At 36.6% G+C, this 16,214-nt stretch overlaps 1 protein-coding gene and 1 long non-coding RNA gene across 2 annotated transcripts; one reads left to right on the top strand and one right to left on the bottom strand.

Annotated features, from left to right (window-relative positions):
• Positions 1-1,013: 1,013 nt before the first annotated feature.
• LOC104418205 (nuclear transcription factor Y subunit B-3-like) lies at positions 1,014-1,794 on the bottom strand. Its single transcript, XM_010029478.3, has one exon. The coding sequence runs from the start codon at positions 1,725-1,727 to the stop codon at positions 1,143-1,145; it is 585 nt and encodes a 194-aa protein (XP_010027780.1). The 5' UTR covers positions 1,728-1,794; the 3' UTR covers positions 1,014-1,142.
• Positions 1,795-12,189: 10,395 nt separating this feature from the next.
• LOC120288080 lies at positions 12,190-14,742 on the top strand. Its single transcript, XR_005546324.1, has 2 exons — positions 12,190-12,401; positions 14,238-14,742. It is a non-coding gene; the product is annotated as an uncharacterized LOC120288080 (long non-coding RNA).
• Positions 14,743-16,214: the final 1,472 nt, after the last annotated feature.

The raw sequence follows: 16,214 nt of genomic DNA, 5'->3' as shown, positions 1-16,214 counted from the left end.
TATTTTAACTCTACAAAATCAGTGGTCCCGGAGTCAATTGTACTTTTTAATTTTGTTCACGTACTTTATTTTGATAACCTGTCAAATTTTGAATCTTGATAACATGATGCGCCACATACTTCCCATAGATATCGAAGTAACCTTCTACAAAAGAAGGCGCATAGCTTCCTTTATAACATCTTGTGATATTTTCTCCAGGTACTAAAGTAACTTTTATAAAAAGAGGTGCATAGGTTCCATTGCATCTTTCCTCCTATATTAGATAGCTGTCATTGTCATTAGCACAGTATGAGTTAAATTGCTTTTATTCCATACCATATCACAATCACAGTGTAGTAGAATCCTCAATTTTTCAAAAGTTGCATTCAAGAAAAAAAAATATAAAATTAGTTATATTCAATTTGTCTAATGAAAAATGCAAATGCGACTTTTTTCATTACTTTCCTACGTGGCCATTATGTTAATGAAGAGTGCGACAATGACTAATAAAACGTTGTTTTTCTCATAACTTTAATTAAAATTAAACTGAAAATTAAAAATTGCTTAATAAGAAAAAGAAAAAGAAAAACAGAAGCTGTCGTGAGGGGCTTAAGGGGTAGAGCCGCCCCACCGAACCCCAATATGCGCCTTTTGTTTTAATTTTTGTGTTTTTAATCATTATTTTTTCCTGTTCTTTATTTGTTTTATCTTTTTTGTTTATTTTTTTCAAGGCTTTGTATGATGTAGAGGGCAGTTGGCACCACATCGGCACCATGTAAATTAAGAAAACATAAAAATATCGCATCCGCATCTAATGAAAAAACTTGATTACACTTTTTAATAATTTTAGAATGAATCGCACATCCTCGACAAATTATAGGATTCTGAAATAAATAAATAAATTGATTATATGACATGTAGTACATGCATTACTCTTCCATTTTCTTGACATCCTAAATGAGGCCCGAATTTTAGCAAAACGTAGACATGGTGAAGTTTATAATTTCGAGAAATAATTGGAGGACTTAACTAAGTATTATAGAAAATTGCGATATGTTTCCATTAGTATGAGCAGATTGAACAAAAAGTAGCTTAATTCAACATAACATACCGACTAATGGTCATAGTACCACTAGAAATTAATTAATTAAACTCTAATTTCTCTACCACCCCACCCCATTATGAATTTGAGGAGCCATAAGTTTATTTCCACTCCCATCCCCATTCTCACCCATCATCATCCGATTCATGTTGAACCCACCCCCAGCAGCTACCAACCCATAAAAGCTCTGAAAATCCCCCACGCCGTTGACCCTGTGCTCTGCGCCGGACGGCGCCGGTGGGTCCTCGTGCCCCCTCCCCGTGCTGGCGGCGCTGCCCTTGTCGCCCTCGGCCTCGTGGTACCGGTTGAGGTACACCTTGAGGGGGGCAACGTAGTTCTCGAAGCCGAGGGTGGTCATGGCCCAGAGGAGGTCGTCGCCGTTGATGGTCTTGCGCTTCTCACGCTGGCACTTGTCAGAGGCCTCCCCGGTGACGAAGCTGATGAACTCCGAGACACACTCCTGGACGGTCTCCTTGGCCTCCTTGGAGATCTTGGCGTTCGCAGGGAGGGACCGCTTCATGATCCGGCTCACGTTGGCGATCGGCAGGAACCGGTCCTGCTCCTTCGAGTTGTAGTTGGAGCCGTCGGATACGTTGCCCGACAAGGGGCTCCCAACCGGGCTTGTCTGGCTTCTCTTCCCGGTCATTGGGTATGTGTGTACGCGTGTTTAAGAGAGAGAGAGAGAGAGAGAGAGAGAGATTTTGCAAAGGAAGTGTTTTTGTTTATGAGTTGTGGGAATCTGAAGAGAGTTTGGTTTTATAGGGAGAGGGGGAGATAGAGGTGCGTAGGATACCTAAATAAAAAAGAGAAAGGGAAGAAAGTGCAAGCTCGGCTTGATGTGGACACAGAAGGAAAGGACCAAGCACTTGGTTGATTTGAGGACCATACATGTGAATAAAGGTGATGGTCTTTGAAAAAGGGCTTAATATATGTTGGTTGATTTTTTGGGTTGGCTCGGAATTTCACCGGTCGGGTCGGATATGTCTTACATATGCGATGTCCGCAGATTTCCTTATCATGCCTAATTTTCTTTAAATGGAGTCTCATGTACTCGGCTACATACAAGAGATTTTTTTAATTTCTCCACTTTTCCTTCCAAAAATAAGTGTTAGGATACTATTGTAGACCACAAATATGTATCAATGACAAGAGGTCAAACCAATTAGATTATAGACCATGTCAGGTTACCGAAGTGATATGATCCATTAAAAAGGGATTGATTTTGGTAATTATTCTCCTGTTCCGGACATATCCATTTGGGTGTTGGTTTCCATGATTGTACTTGATTTTAAACTTGACCAACTTAATAGGGAAAAGAGATTTTTTGTATGCTGGGGCAAAAGGAATCCATATGGGTAGATTTGGGGAATTTTTATAGTTTAGGGGAAGCAAAACCATGTGTACCTACTGCGCAAATCTTCCAACAATCTCCAAAAGCAGTGGCATGAGCGATTTGATTCCTATATGCTCTAGCTGGCTACTATAGGAGTGAATATAACAATCACGTAATATTGGTATAGCTTAGAGATGGGTGCATCAATCGATCTACTTATTAATGTGGATTACTGCATATATTATTAAATGAAAATAGAATGAATGGATGAAGTAATTTGATTCGATTGATGTGACGAATTTCAAAATTTCAACATAAAAAAGTTTCATAATATAAAATAAGTGTGAAACGGTACTTTATATTTTTATATATCTATATTATTTAGTGGCACCACCGTGATTAGGGTTCGAAACCTTTTTAAAAAACAACACTCTAAAAGCTTACCCAACATAGGAAAGAAAATGCATTCAGTCCACTTCGGCCTAGTTAAGCCCGCCACACTAAAAACCTCCCTTGTGGGATAAAACCAATTGGTCCTTACTAGGTCGAGATTACTATGATCGGTTCATGTCATTAAATTCAATCCACGCATAAATGGATGATATAGTGACCTTTTTTGTTGTTTTAGTTGTAAGGTGCTGTTCGGGCCATTATTCACGCATCACGACTAATCCATCTCTCGAAGTATCTTAAGAGCACATTTTCCTAAATCAGTCTGGTGTTTTTGGTATTTTACTCTTGATTTTCTGACAAGACGTTAATCTAAAACTATAAAGAAAAGAACAAAGTCTCGTCTTCCAAGCCAATACTTTGTTGGTGGATGAAATTGGATGTGTTTATATAAATTAGAATTTGAACATGCAATTCAATTGTAAATTTGACTAATTCTGCGGGACAAGATAGTAGACTGGGTTTTCTCTAATGTAGGTCAAGACCTAGAGCTTTTTCAATGAAGTACACATTCCTTTTCCTCTTTCTCACTCTGACCTTGACAACTCAAGTTTAGATTGATGCCCATTAATTAAGTAATTCAAGCTTTATCAAAAGTTTAAATTATTGAGTTATAACCCACTTCACCATACGTTATTGCTTACTTTCCCTGCCCTATTATGCTTGATGCTCCTTTAAGTTCTCATCTCGAAACAGCTTCACCTAAAGTTTATAGAGCATCTCACGCATTGTCCTTAATTGTCTCCAATTTCCGAGGCTACTTGAAAAGAATTTGTCCATTCTGGCCGTCCAAGTCGTGCCGAAGATGCTATTCGGAGATATGCCTAATTAACATACAATTTCTCGTGAATGGAGAGCAAGAGTGCTTATTGTTTTTGTTCATTATGGAGGAGATTCTTCTTAGTGTCATTAGCATTATAAGTCCACTTGATTTTATCATTGTTGGCTTAACCTAGCTATTACTTACTAGACTCATTTTAGATATCGTGGCTTCTTAATTTGAGGTTCATTTCTCCCATAACTAATGATCCAGAAGTTTCTGAACCCGGAAAATTATATAAATGTTTCCGACTTCAGGCAGGCAAGCATATGATACACGCAATATATTATCCAACTATGTTAGCTGGGTTGACCCTAGAAACTTCAGCATATCAACATCTAGCGCTTTGACAATCAAAGATCGAATTTAACATTACCAAAAATCATCCCAAATTGTACCGACCCAGCAAGTTATATACACGACGGAGACAATTAATTCGATTTGTTTAGGGTGGGGGACGGGATAGAATAGGTGAAGGTGATGGGCATAGGGCCATTTGTCAACACCATTTTGAACGTTATTATAAAAGGACTGTGTAAATGAGGCTCGGGAATTTTTCTGTTTTTTTTTCATTTTCTTCTGTTCAATTAATTAATATGAAAATAGGGTTTGGAAATTCTAGACTAGTCCGAGAAAACAATTCGGGGTATGCGGCAAGACAGAGATGGGGAGGTCAAATTGGTCAATAGACGGTGAAACTATATGAAATCGCATCCCCGACGGCAAGACTAGGAAATAATTATATTAGAAGTACCGAAATTGAAGTTCTAGAATCAATCTGAATTTTGAATTAATTATTCTTTTGATCATGAGAGCCAACTTTAAACAAGTAAATCTAGAGTCTATAGGTAAAAGTTAGAAGCCCGAGAATATATATATTGGCATGCACACATGAATAATTCGACTCTATCGTACGATTGACATGATAGATAAAATCAACTTGATAACAAAATATTGAATTAAGATCAACGTCAAGTAAAAGTATTGTCTTGAAAAACGTATAGATGACTTTTTTATATCGTATATGGACTCCACCCGACCTTATTTATTCAGTTTAGTTTATATTAGATCGGGTCAATATCACTATTCGGGTCGACACCCGATCCACCTAAAGGCTAAGAGGGTATTCATGTATTATAGGCTAATGATCACAACATGGACTCTAACGCCCTTCGTCACATGATAACTGGAAAGTAACGCTATGGGTCGAACGAGTCAAGGTCAGGAAAACTAGTTGCACGGACCGGGGCTCAAAGACCATGTGCAATCACGGTCACCGATTTCTGCGGCACATAAGAGGATGGATGGTTTATCAGCTCGATTCTACGTGGATCCTGGTCCAGTCAATTCCAGCACCGCGTGCACTAGACGAAACTGATGTGGAGCACAACAGATGTGACGGAGAGAACCTTTCCTGGGAACACAACAAACGCGAAAAGAGCAAAAGCGAAGAATATTAATGTTCCATATCCCCCCCGCCCGCATAAAGCACCAAGCTTTTTCCATCTGCACTTTTTCACGTTACATGATACCTTCTGGAGTAGTAGTGCTGTTCGTACAATCAGCTGGAAAAAGTGCAGATAGATACTTCGAGAGTCTCAAAGTAGGTCGGGTCTAATTTGGATGAGATCGAAAATAGTTCGATCCAAACAGATTTACTTAACTCATTTTAATCTATTTTTATGCAATGCGAATTTAGTAACTCCTATTGTTAAAACACATCCAATTTATAAATAAATTGAGTGAGGACAAGATCAAATAAAGACAAGAAAAAATGAGAGAATATTAGAGATGGGTTGGGTTTAAGTAAGTAGTAAATCCATTTATGTCCCATTTAATACTCATTATTTTTAAATCTGTTTATTTAATATAACTAACTCATTTATGAATAATTAAACACTTATATGGATTAAAAAACATATCAATGACCCATTTAGGTGGGTATCGTTTAGAACTACTATGGAGGAATGGACACATGTCCATCATTTTGCACTTAATTACACCAGCAAACACCCCAATCTCCTCTCTAGCGCACGGACCACCGTGACGAGCCAGTCAACAGCATGCCTCTTGGGGCTGTGGATGGTCAGAGAGAGCGAGAGCGAGAGCAGCCCTCTCAGCAAAGACTCTTCAATGGAAGACCAAGCTTGAAATTGACTGATATAAAGAACGCGTGATCCTTGTATTATATCATCAGATGATTACAATTATTCAATAGTTTCTCGCCCATGCTTTGGCTTAGGATAGAAGTTTCTTGAGAATGGAAGCACCCGCATGACAATGGGATCTTATTAAGGACAAGATCAAGGTTTTCAGGTGTTCCCGAAACATGACGCTCGTGTTCACCGAATAAATAATCCTGCGAAAGGTGTGTTTTATTGAGGGTATGCAATTTTTTGAAAAGAAAAAACTCATGACTCTTGATAGGTGCCTGATGGAGAAGACATCGAATTGTCGAAGCGAGTAAAAGTTCTTTTATCTAAGTAGCAATTTTAGGCTATTTTCAAGTCGAAAACCTAACTTTGTAAATGAAATTTTGACACTCATCATCACCAAATCAGTAATCCAACAGAGGTGCATTCCATTGAGGATATGCAATTTTTTGAAAAGAAAAATATCATGATTCTCGAATCGAGGGGACATCAAACTACATAAGCAGGTAAAAGTTAATTTATCCAAGGAGCAATTTTAGGCTATTTTCGAAGGCCTAACTTTGTAAATGAATTTTTGAAACCCTAACATTACGTAGATTGATGGTGAATCTTTGCTGTGATCAGTAACAGTGACCCACTCCAAAAGTCCTCATTTGTCCCCCTATTGTCCTGTGAACCTACCAATCAGCTGTAAAATAAGTTGTTCTTTTCAGCCTAGCATCAAGTAAATTAGAAAGATTGAGACGGTTTAGCAGTGAGCGTCAGTGCTTGCGCAAGTGGTACGCGCGTGCTTGAATAACAAGATTAAATCTAATTAATGATGGACACGGAGACGACAAGTCCGTGTTCATTGATTGCTGGATATTTAGCATACAAAACTCTGGGAAGTCGAGAAGAAATGTCCAACGATCTAAGTACGTAAATGCAATCTGCAATGACAAAAGCAAAATGCTCCGAATCCCATGTACTTCCGGTTATTACGTATACATACATACATAATATTTTTTATGTGCGCGTGGGTCGGAGTAGTATCTTCTTCTTGTTCACATTCAAAAGCACATACATAAATCCCATGTACTTCCAGTTATTACTCATCCGAGCCGAATAGTCCTAGATATGCTAAGATCCATCAAGGAAGTCAATTTACAAAGCGATATGATAGGTCTTTTTTTTAGTATTGAATGTGGTTTAACTTCCTAAATGTTCGCTCGGGATCTGCCATTATATAACACGGATCTGAATAACCAAAAACCAACCTATTCGTATCTTTTTCCCTGCGAGCGTTGAGCAGCATCAAGCCAAAACTCATTTTTCTTGTCTCTCCTTTCTATATTCATGAGAGATATCATTTTAAATGTAGACCTAATCAATGGACCGGATTTGGATGTTGGGCCTAACAGTGCTTGTCTAGGCCACCCGTTACGTGAAAATAACAATATTTTTCCATAAAATGACCAAGGTTGGGGGAGCCTATGTTGGGCTAGCTGGGACAAAAAATCAAATTGTTCGGCCAGCCTTCCCAATTCGTGATTCAGTTCTTGTTAATTTACACGGGTCAGCTTTCATGATCAAGTTTACTTTAGTAATCCTTTTTTTCCTTAAAAATAAGAAACTTGTTGTCCTGGTCATCACCCTAACACGCGAGCCTGAAGGCAGGAATTGAATTCTCGGGCAAAGCACTAGCCTAAGTGGTTGATGACTTGATGTACAAGAAATATCATGATGAAACTCAAGATTGCTCGAAGAGGTGCTTATTAGGTAAGCTTGAATAGGATCAGGGTAGGTCACGAGGTCAGGCTTAAATGGTCACGTCATCCAAGCCCATTTATCTTAAAAATTTGTCTATCGTCTTTTGAGTTGAATTGGACTTGGCTTAGATTCCTTGCACCATAAGGTACAAATAGTCGGATAATTAATCTTTGCCAAGAGCTAAAGCTATGAAGCCTTGCGGTGGTTCAATTACGTGTCACTCTTTCTCTTGAATATGTCCTCACACATGAAATGCATTATATAGGAATTATACCCACATTGATAGGATAACTAGAGAATAGACATGAGTAACGTACAGAATAAATATAAAAAAGAGTAGCAATTTGAACTATTAAAGTGCTTTATTCCTTTGCGTGTGTGCACGGAGAGAGAGATTAATATAAATAATTTCATATTTGGGTCATTTCGATCATTTAACTTGTTTTTTACCCAAAGTTATTTACTAGTTTATGGTAGAGTTCCTTCCACAAATAATATAAATCATGAAGAAGGAAGGAAGGAAGGAAGGAAACCTGTGTGCTTGGTGAACAACCAGTGGTCTTTCAATCGACGGTTTTCGCCGGCAACCTATCCCTGGAGGACATCAGCAAAGCCAACGTTGCTTGGTCGATGCAACTTCTTTAAAGAATGACTATACTCAGCATCATATACTATTCCAGAATTATAGGACTCTTTCATATCGTTTGTTTACCTGTAATGACTATTAGAAATCTACGTCTGTACTTGGCCATGACAACGATAAATAAAATTAAGAGATGAGTACACCGAAAATCCTAAAATTTATCATGAAAGTGCAATTGAACTGTAAAACTCTTCAAAAGTACAATCAAATCCTAAAACTTATCAAAAAAATGCAACCGAGTCCGAAAATTTTCAAAAAGTGAAATCAACTCTTAAAACTTATCACAAAAGTACAATCGAATTCTAAAAATTTCAAAAAGCACAATCAACAGAATGGCTCGATTTGATCAATTTAATAATTTTTAAAACTTGATTGCACTTTTTGAAAGTTTTAGAACTCAATTGCATATTCACAACAAGTTTTACAACTTAATTCCACTTTTTAAAAGTTTTATAACTCAATTATACTTTCACGATAAGTTTTATGATTTTCAATGCACTTATCCCACAAATTAAATATCATGTTTAAACTTCCACGACTTTATTATGATGCCTGTAAATAGATTTTTTAATCCATAATTGATATTTAGAAGCGCCTTATATGCGTTAAGATAGTGTTAATGCTAACATAATTCAGCGATCATCCCTTGAGGCAAGTATGTTTATGACGTATCGATTAGGCAAATGCGTTTGTGGTGACTAGAGCGGATATTTCGTCCAAATCTACTTTGATGCCGTACTTGTGATGCACCGAAAGCATGATGGTTTCTCCCAGAAAAATCTTGTAACAAGCAAGTCATGGGCTTGGAGTCCACCAGCCCATTGTAGTTGGTGGACTCTTCCACAGAGATATCCATAAAAGTGGTCTAGGACTAGTCAGGGTGTTGGCCTAGCCCACTCATCTACCTATCGTTAGGAAATCTGAAATAAACCAAACTATATAAGGGTCCGTTCGTTTCGCAGAAAATAGACCGTTTTCGGAAAATATTTTCCCGGAAGTCATTTTCCAAGAAAATAATAATATTTTCTGGTGTTCGGCTAAAACTTGAAAATGTTTCGGAAAATATTTTTCAATGCTTGGTAAGGAAAATATTTTCCAAGACTTCACCACTTAGGCATGCATCACTTACCGACCTATAAATCCATCAAATATTAACTTGTTTTAAATCCATGCAAACTTACTTCATATTTTTGTTCCCTTATTGTCGCAATGTTAGTATGGATTCTAAAAAGAAGTAAAAGAGAAAATAAGCAAAGCATGTACAGCCCTAATGAGAATCTTCCAATCGAGTGGCTTGTTCTCTCCCTGCATCTTTTATCTTCTAATAAACAAAAGAAAAAATAAGCAAAACATGTAAAGCCATTTGCTTGAATAACGTACAACTACAGGGTAGGGTAAATTAAAAAAATGATAAGCAAGAGTGCGAGTGAGCTTGAGATCGACGAGCTCAAAGTTCGCCTAGCAACGATCGACGACTAGCCAAGAAAGAAGAAGATGGAAAATAAAGAAAAGAAAAAAAAAAAGAAAATTAAATAATTCAAATTAAAAAAGAAAAGGAAAACTAAAAAATAATTCAAATAAAAAAAGAAAAGAAGAAGAAGAAGAAAGGAGAGGAGGAAGTGGGGATTTGTAGAGGTGTGAAATAAGAGAGATCAAGTGAGGAAAATGTTTTCCACTTTTCAAAAGTGAAAAACATTTTCCCTTTATTTAGAAGACTTTTTTCATTTCATGGAAACATTTTTCCCAAAAAATTCATTTTCCATGAAAGGAACTCTGGAAAATCCGGAAAACGTTTTCCCTGAAATTATTTTTCGCGAAACGAACGGAGCTAAGTATGCATTAACTTTGAACTAAACTGCGATACAAACTGACTCAGTTCAATTTTTCGATTCTCTTTTTTATAATATTAAGAAGAAGTTTAGTGAAAGAAGAGAAAGATTGTGTTAAGTGTAACATTAAGAAGGGGGTGGTTTTTGGTTAAATTGAAACTATCCGAATTAGAATTTTTTTTTTTTTTTTTAAAAAAAACCGTTATTTTTCATCACACGAATCGAATTTGAAATGCATGAAAATTCGGTTTGGTTCTAACACCCCTATCTGTCATATATAATTTATGTCAAAATTATGAGAATGCTCATTTCCATACTTGCTAGGTGACACTTTGATGTTTCCTCTGCACACGCCACTTGGCAAAACACGTATCGTGATCTTGACATGTGGTATATATTCAATCAATTAACTTTTAATTTAGTGATTTGGCTATATTCTATTTATAATATTATATATAAGTAATGTCGAAGTTACAAGAATATTCACTTTCGTACGTACTAGGTGACAACTAATATTGCCTTTGTGCATGCCACGCGGCAAAATGCATCCACTAATTCCGACACGTGATCTACATTCCATTAATAAACATTTAGCCTAATGATATGTCATTTGCCAGTTTTTATTTCTTATTAGATTTAAATTTAAAAAAAAAAAAAAAAAAACAGAGAGAGAGAAAGTATAAGAAGATTTCCTCTTATTGAGTTTAAATTCGAAGAATAAATTTGAGAAAGTTATTTTCAATTATAGTCTGTCATCTCCCTATTTCTATATTTTAATGATATTGAGCTTAAATGTTAGAGTATGGAGTTTGACTTTTTGAGCTAACTACAAAATCTTGCGTAAATGTTTAAACTCAACAATTTTTTTTTGTTGGAAGTGTAATTGTCCAACCAAACTACTATACTTATTCATGAGCAGGATGATTAAATTCCAACAAAGATATTCATCGATTGGATGAGTTAAATTAAATTATTATTTACAGGTACGAAATTCAAAATGGATTTGATATCTGTTTAAATCAATGTCAATATTGGCCAAAATATGAATTGTGGATATACAATCTTAATTTGAACAATCAGGAGCAATCATGAGCACCAAGGGCTCCTCTCATCCTCTTTATAAATAAGAGACCTCTATATTCATTCTCGGATAGACAGGGGAAGACTTCAAATATTATCAGTGAATATTGGTTCTATTCCTCATTATATTAGTGAGACACTATAGTTAGAAATTGTATATTGTTCCGGATAAACATTGGATATAAACATTGGATTTTCTCATAAATTAAAGAGAAATGAGTTCATCATTTATAGTTGATTGTTTTCCTCATAATTATGTGGTTTTGTGTAAATAATGATACTAAACCCATCACTTCCATGAATGAAAGCCATAAAAATTAACTTAAGCGTTTCGTTGCAGAAGGCATTTGGGCACTTCAAGTCATAAAAACATTTCATACGACGATACATTACATGAAAGTAGTACGCGGTATAACTTGCCATGTAATGTAGAATTAGATTCATATATACGTAGCACCAAGTAGAATTAGATTAATAGCACATGGCCAATGCTCATTGGTTGATTACACAATAGTTTCACTGCCATGGGATATATTGGTCATGTAAAATACCTTCTCGTTCAAATCATCTGTGGGTTAAAGTGGCTCGATTTAACCTAATTAATAAAACAGGTTGTGCAGTTGTCATTTAGGCTATCAATATGAAGAAGGTATTGAAAGGACACATCGTGCTCACGCTATTTTTTTTTATTTTTTTTGGGTCTGAAATGGGTTCCTCATTCATTCATAAAGCAAGGATTAGATGATAGATTGGATTCATAACATAAAATACTCCAAAGAGGTTGTGGTGGTGCGGATAACCAATTTGGGAAAGGAATTTTGAGGTGATGAGCTCTTGCTACCCAATCGGCGGCTTGGTTGGCTTCTCTTGGGCAATAGGACAACTTCACAAAGGTTAAACTTTGTAGAATACCTTTGCTTTCATCTAGTAAACTGCTCACAGCCCATGAAACTTCAGCCCGGCCCAATATAGCTTCCACTAGAGTAAGATTGTCGCTCTACACTTCGAGATTTCTTCCTCATATCTGTACTTCTCGCACGTGAGTTTCAGTTCTCTATTTCAGGAAGTGCAGGCCTTTCAGAAGCGCTAGGGCTTCGGCATGCAAAGGAGATGCAACGTGGATCTCATCTGCAAATTCGTCGATCACCAACCCTCGCAAGTCACGCAAAATCCTAGCCATCGAGCTTGTCTTCTCTCCTTTCGCCCAAGAGCAGTCAACGTTGAGCTTGAGCTCGTTGCTGTCCGATGCTATCCGGCAATCAGGTGAGTTTCGCTTTCTAGTTCTCTGTTTTTTAGTGCTTGAGCACCATCTCGAGAAAGCCCAAACCTATGCTTGGGCTGTATCTACTATAGAATCAACCTTGGGGGGTCGAGATATGAAGATATAGTCATTCCGAAGCTTCCAAATTAACCATATTATGCTGGCCACCATATCTGCTGTGGGTAAGTCAGTATTTTCTGCAAAGAAGTCTACAAACCATTTGTCCATCCGAGTAACTAAGGTAGTCTTATTGTAGAGATTGAGGCGTGAGTCTATCCATATATGCCAAGTCCTTTTGCAAAGGAAGAAAAGATGTTCTACTATTTCGGGTTGTTGAAAGCATAGGGGGCACAAGGGATCAGGTAAAATTATCCTCTTATAGAGATTATCCTTTGTTGGAATTGCATTTTGGCATATACTCCATAGGAAAAACCTTACTTTGGGGGGGGACTGGAATATCCCATAATCTAGTCCATAGAGATCTCAGCAGCTGGTATTGCTAAATTGTTGAACGATGAAAGGAGGTTATGGGATGAGCCCAAACTTCATGATCTCTTTGATGACCAAGTAGTCAATGAAATACTATCAATTCCCATTAGCGCTCACCCATAGGAAGATAGGTAGATTTGGATGGGGAATAAGTCAGGCACCTACACAATTAGGAGTGGCTACAACAGGGTCTATTCATTGGCCAACAACCAAGACTTGCTCACGCTATTAATTCGTCAAAAAGTTGGAGAAAACTCAATTGCATAGAATAAAAGTTTCAAGGATCCAATTACATAAACATATAATATATAGGAGATGAAAATTGAAAAGTGCACTTGAACCCGTCAAGGTTTTTTTCAGGAGGGGATTTCTCCATGCTAATCCTTCTAGGCATTCGATGAGGACTCGATAGAAATTCACATTTCCAAGATTTGATCAGTGTCGACGAGGATAATAGATGCCTTTCTTTAGGTTCAGGCAACATACTAATAACCTAATTTAGATATGAGATCAAGATAAGTTGAGCGGTTTAGTTCACTCCATTAGTTCGATTCAAATTTAAAGTTTAAGTGTCGTTATTGACTTAAAACTCATTAATCTCGAAGTTTCAAGCTTGATTTCGATACATTGGAATACCTTGTTTTGCTTGAGCTAGACTTAATCATTTGATCAGGCCAGTGAGTCGCTTGGGTTGAGTTTGAATCGATTTTGAAGAAATTATGTAGAACTAATTATTTGAACTCAAGCATTAGCAATTTCCATTTGTCTTGTGTAGACACCTAATTCTTTTACCTAAGATTTGACCAAAGTTGGTAATTGAATGGAAAAAAAAGTCCGTGAATCACTCAAACAAAAATCTGTAAACTCATATAAACATTGGTAAATTTAAGGTTTTAGAACGAAATACAAATGAAAGTTAGTAAAAAGTATAAAATAAATTGAAATTTCGTGAAGTGAAAAAAAAATAATATCATAAAAGTGATGCGAAGTTATGAACCTTTTCTACCATTTTTTTTTTTTTTTTATCGTCCTTGTCAGCCCTTGCTGCCTGCACATCTCCAATCGGCTGCAAGTTCTTCGAGCTCTGGACAGAGTAAACAGAAAAAATAAATTGATCAGGACAAAACTCTCCCTCAGCATGATGCGGAAATGATGTTATATCATATATACGACCTCCCCAATATTTTTTCCTTTTACTCCTTACGAAAAAATTTAAAATTTGCAAGAGGGCGTTATTTCAGATTTTGACAATGACTAAATTCCAGGAACCTGTCAGAGCATTTATTTTTTTTCCCATTACCTCCAAAAAGTTATTACAACGTGCAATAATTAGGTGACTTTATTTGCAGAGAATTAGAAAAAAATAATGTTCATCTGGAAGAACGTGCCTCCACACGATGTAAATCTAAGTGCGGATGCGTGGTGGCCTGCGCTGTACTTATGCGGCTTGTATTCAATGGCTGACGGGTCAAAGATCGATTCCAAATATAAAAAGCCAAAGCAAGTGGAACGATGTAACTTGTCCAAAAAAAAAAAAGGTGGAACGATGTAAAGTGACGAGACAAAAGAAATGGGGATGAAATTCTTGCTGTATACTTTGATTCGGCGCCTAAGGGATTGGCGGACCAGTCAAGCATTTGGTTCGGATGCAACAGATTTGTCGCTCTACGTGGGGCCTCGTGATAACGATCGTGGACAGAACAATTCATATGCAAATGTAGGAATTAATCGAGTTATAAGTTCAGATACTCGTGTTGAGAGAACAAAAATTAAGTTTTAATCTTTTTTCACTTGCGTTGAATCTCGATGCTTGCCTTTTCTATATTGAGTAAGTTTGTGACATTTTAATAGTAAGTAGTATGACTTGTCGTAATATCTAGTTATCTTTTTGGTGTAGGTTTCTCGCATGGTTTTTGCAACGAAAAAGGATTTACTCCAACTTTTACAAGGTGTTTAGCTATAGCATCTTGACCATTACAAATAGCATCTAACAAGTTTTTTTTTTTGGTCAAAGAACAATGCAAAGTTAAGACAAAAGAAATGGGATGAAATTTGTGCTATATACTTTGATTGCGTGCCTAAGGGGTTGGCCAAGCAGTCAAGCATTTGGTTCGCGACGTTTTGTCGCTTTGTGTGTGGGGCCTCATGAGGACGATCATGGATGGAACGATCTATATGTTTCCATGGGAATTAATCAACTTAAAAGTATAAGCATTCATATAGTTATAAAAAAATAATAATAATCTTATTTCACTTACGTAAGATTCCAATGCTTGTCTTCTTCTTATTGAGTAAGTTTGTGACATTTCAATAGCGAGTAGGACGCTCATCATACTACATAGTTGTCTTTTTTGTGCAAGTTTCTCATGCAATTTTTGCTGTGAAAAAGAGTTGCTTCGGCTTTTACACAGAATTTAGCTGAAACATCTAGCAAGTTGCTCTACTCAACTTTTAAGTGATGCGGCTTTAGAACATGTATTATCAGACATAGATCACAACACTTAATAGCATGTACAAGAGTGCACTGGCATTACAGCACAATTCATGAGGAGAGACTTACATGCCCTAGTGAGATATAGAAATTTTATTCAAACCAATTCTACCGAATCAACGATATCGTTATGAAATTTTATTCGACAAGTGGAGCTTTTGCATACTTTAATTGGTCCACATTTTTTAGCAATCTTAAGGGCTAACTCCCCCTCATCAATTCGATGCGTTCAAAATTTAATTCTAAAAGTATTCCCAACAAGAATTGAGTTTGTGATGGCAAAAGGAGGAACAAATTCCCTTACCATCTATATGTTCATTTGTTTCGTTGAACACTTCGTGATAAAACAAAACATCTTCTATGAAAATTGTCTTCATTCGGTGATTTAAGGAAATTGGTTTTCTTCTTATTAGAAGAAGAAGTTACTTTTTCCCAAATTAAATTATTATTTTCAGTCCATGAAAAACTTTTTCCCTAAATCAATTAGTTTTCTCGAACCTTAAGTCAACACCTTATCATTATCCTTTTGAATATTTTAAAGAGAAATAATCTACAAAGACACCTACTAAATTTTGAAAGTTCCGACATCCAATCTTCAGCCATGACGTAAGAGAAGAAAATGGGTGACTTTAAGCTTGAGTGACTTTGCCACTTTATCCGCCACCTTTTCTTTTTCTCATTGAGAAAAGGGAAGATATATTCCACAAGATAAAATCAAATTAAAAGATGATATGGACAGAAGCCACTCAAATGAAAGTTGCGAACAGCAAGCAATTAGCAGGGCGCCCTCGCAGGGTCCTAGTCATAATCTATGAAAAAGTATAGTCTCTTTTTC

The sequence above is a fragment of the Eucalyptus grandis genome, chromosome 9, assembly GCF_016545825.1.
Source record: "Eucalyptus grandis isolate ANBG69807.140 chromosome 9, ASM1654582v1, whole genome shotgun sequence".
NCBI classification, from domain to species: Eukaryota; Viridiplantae; Streptophyta; class Magnoliopsida; order Myrtales; family Myrtaceae; genus Eucalyptus; species Eucalyptus grandis.
This window is presented reverse-complemented; position numbering and strand designations above follow the sequence as displayed.

What these genes read in the sequence shown, in the direction of transcription:
- LOC104418205 (XM_010029478.3), bottom strand. Translation starts at nt 1,727, where the DNA reads ATGACCGGGAAGAGAAGCCAGACAAGCCCGGTTGGGAGCCCCTTGTCG.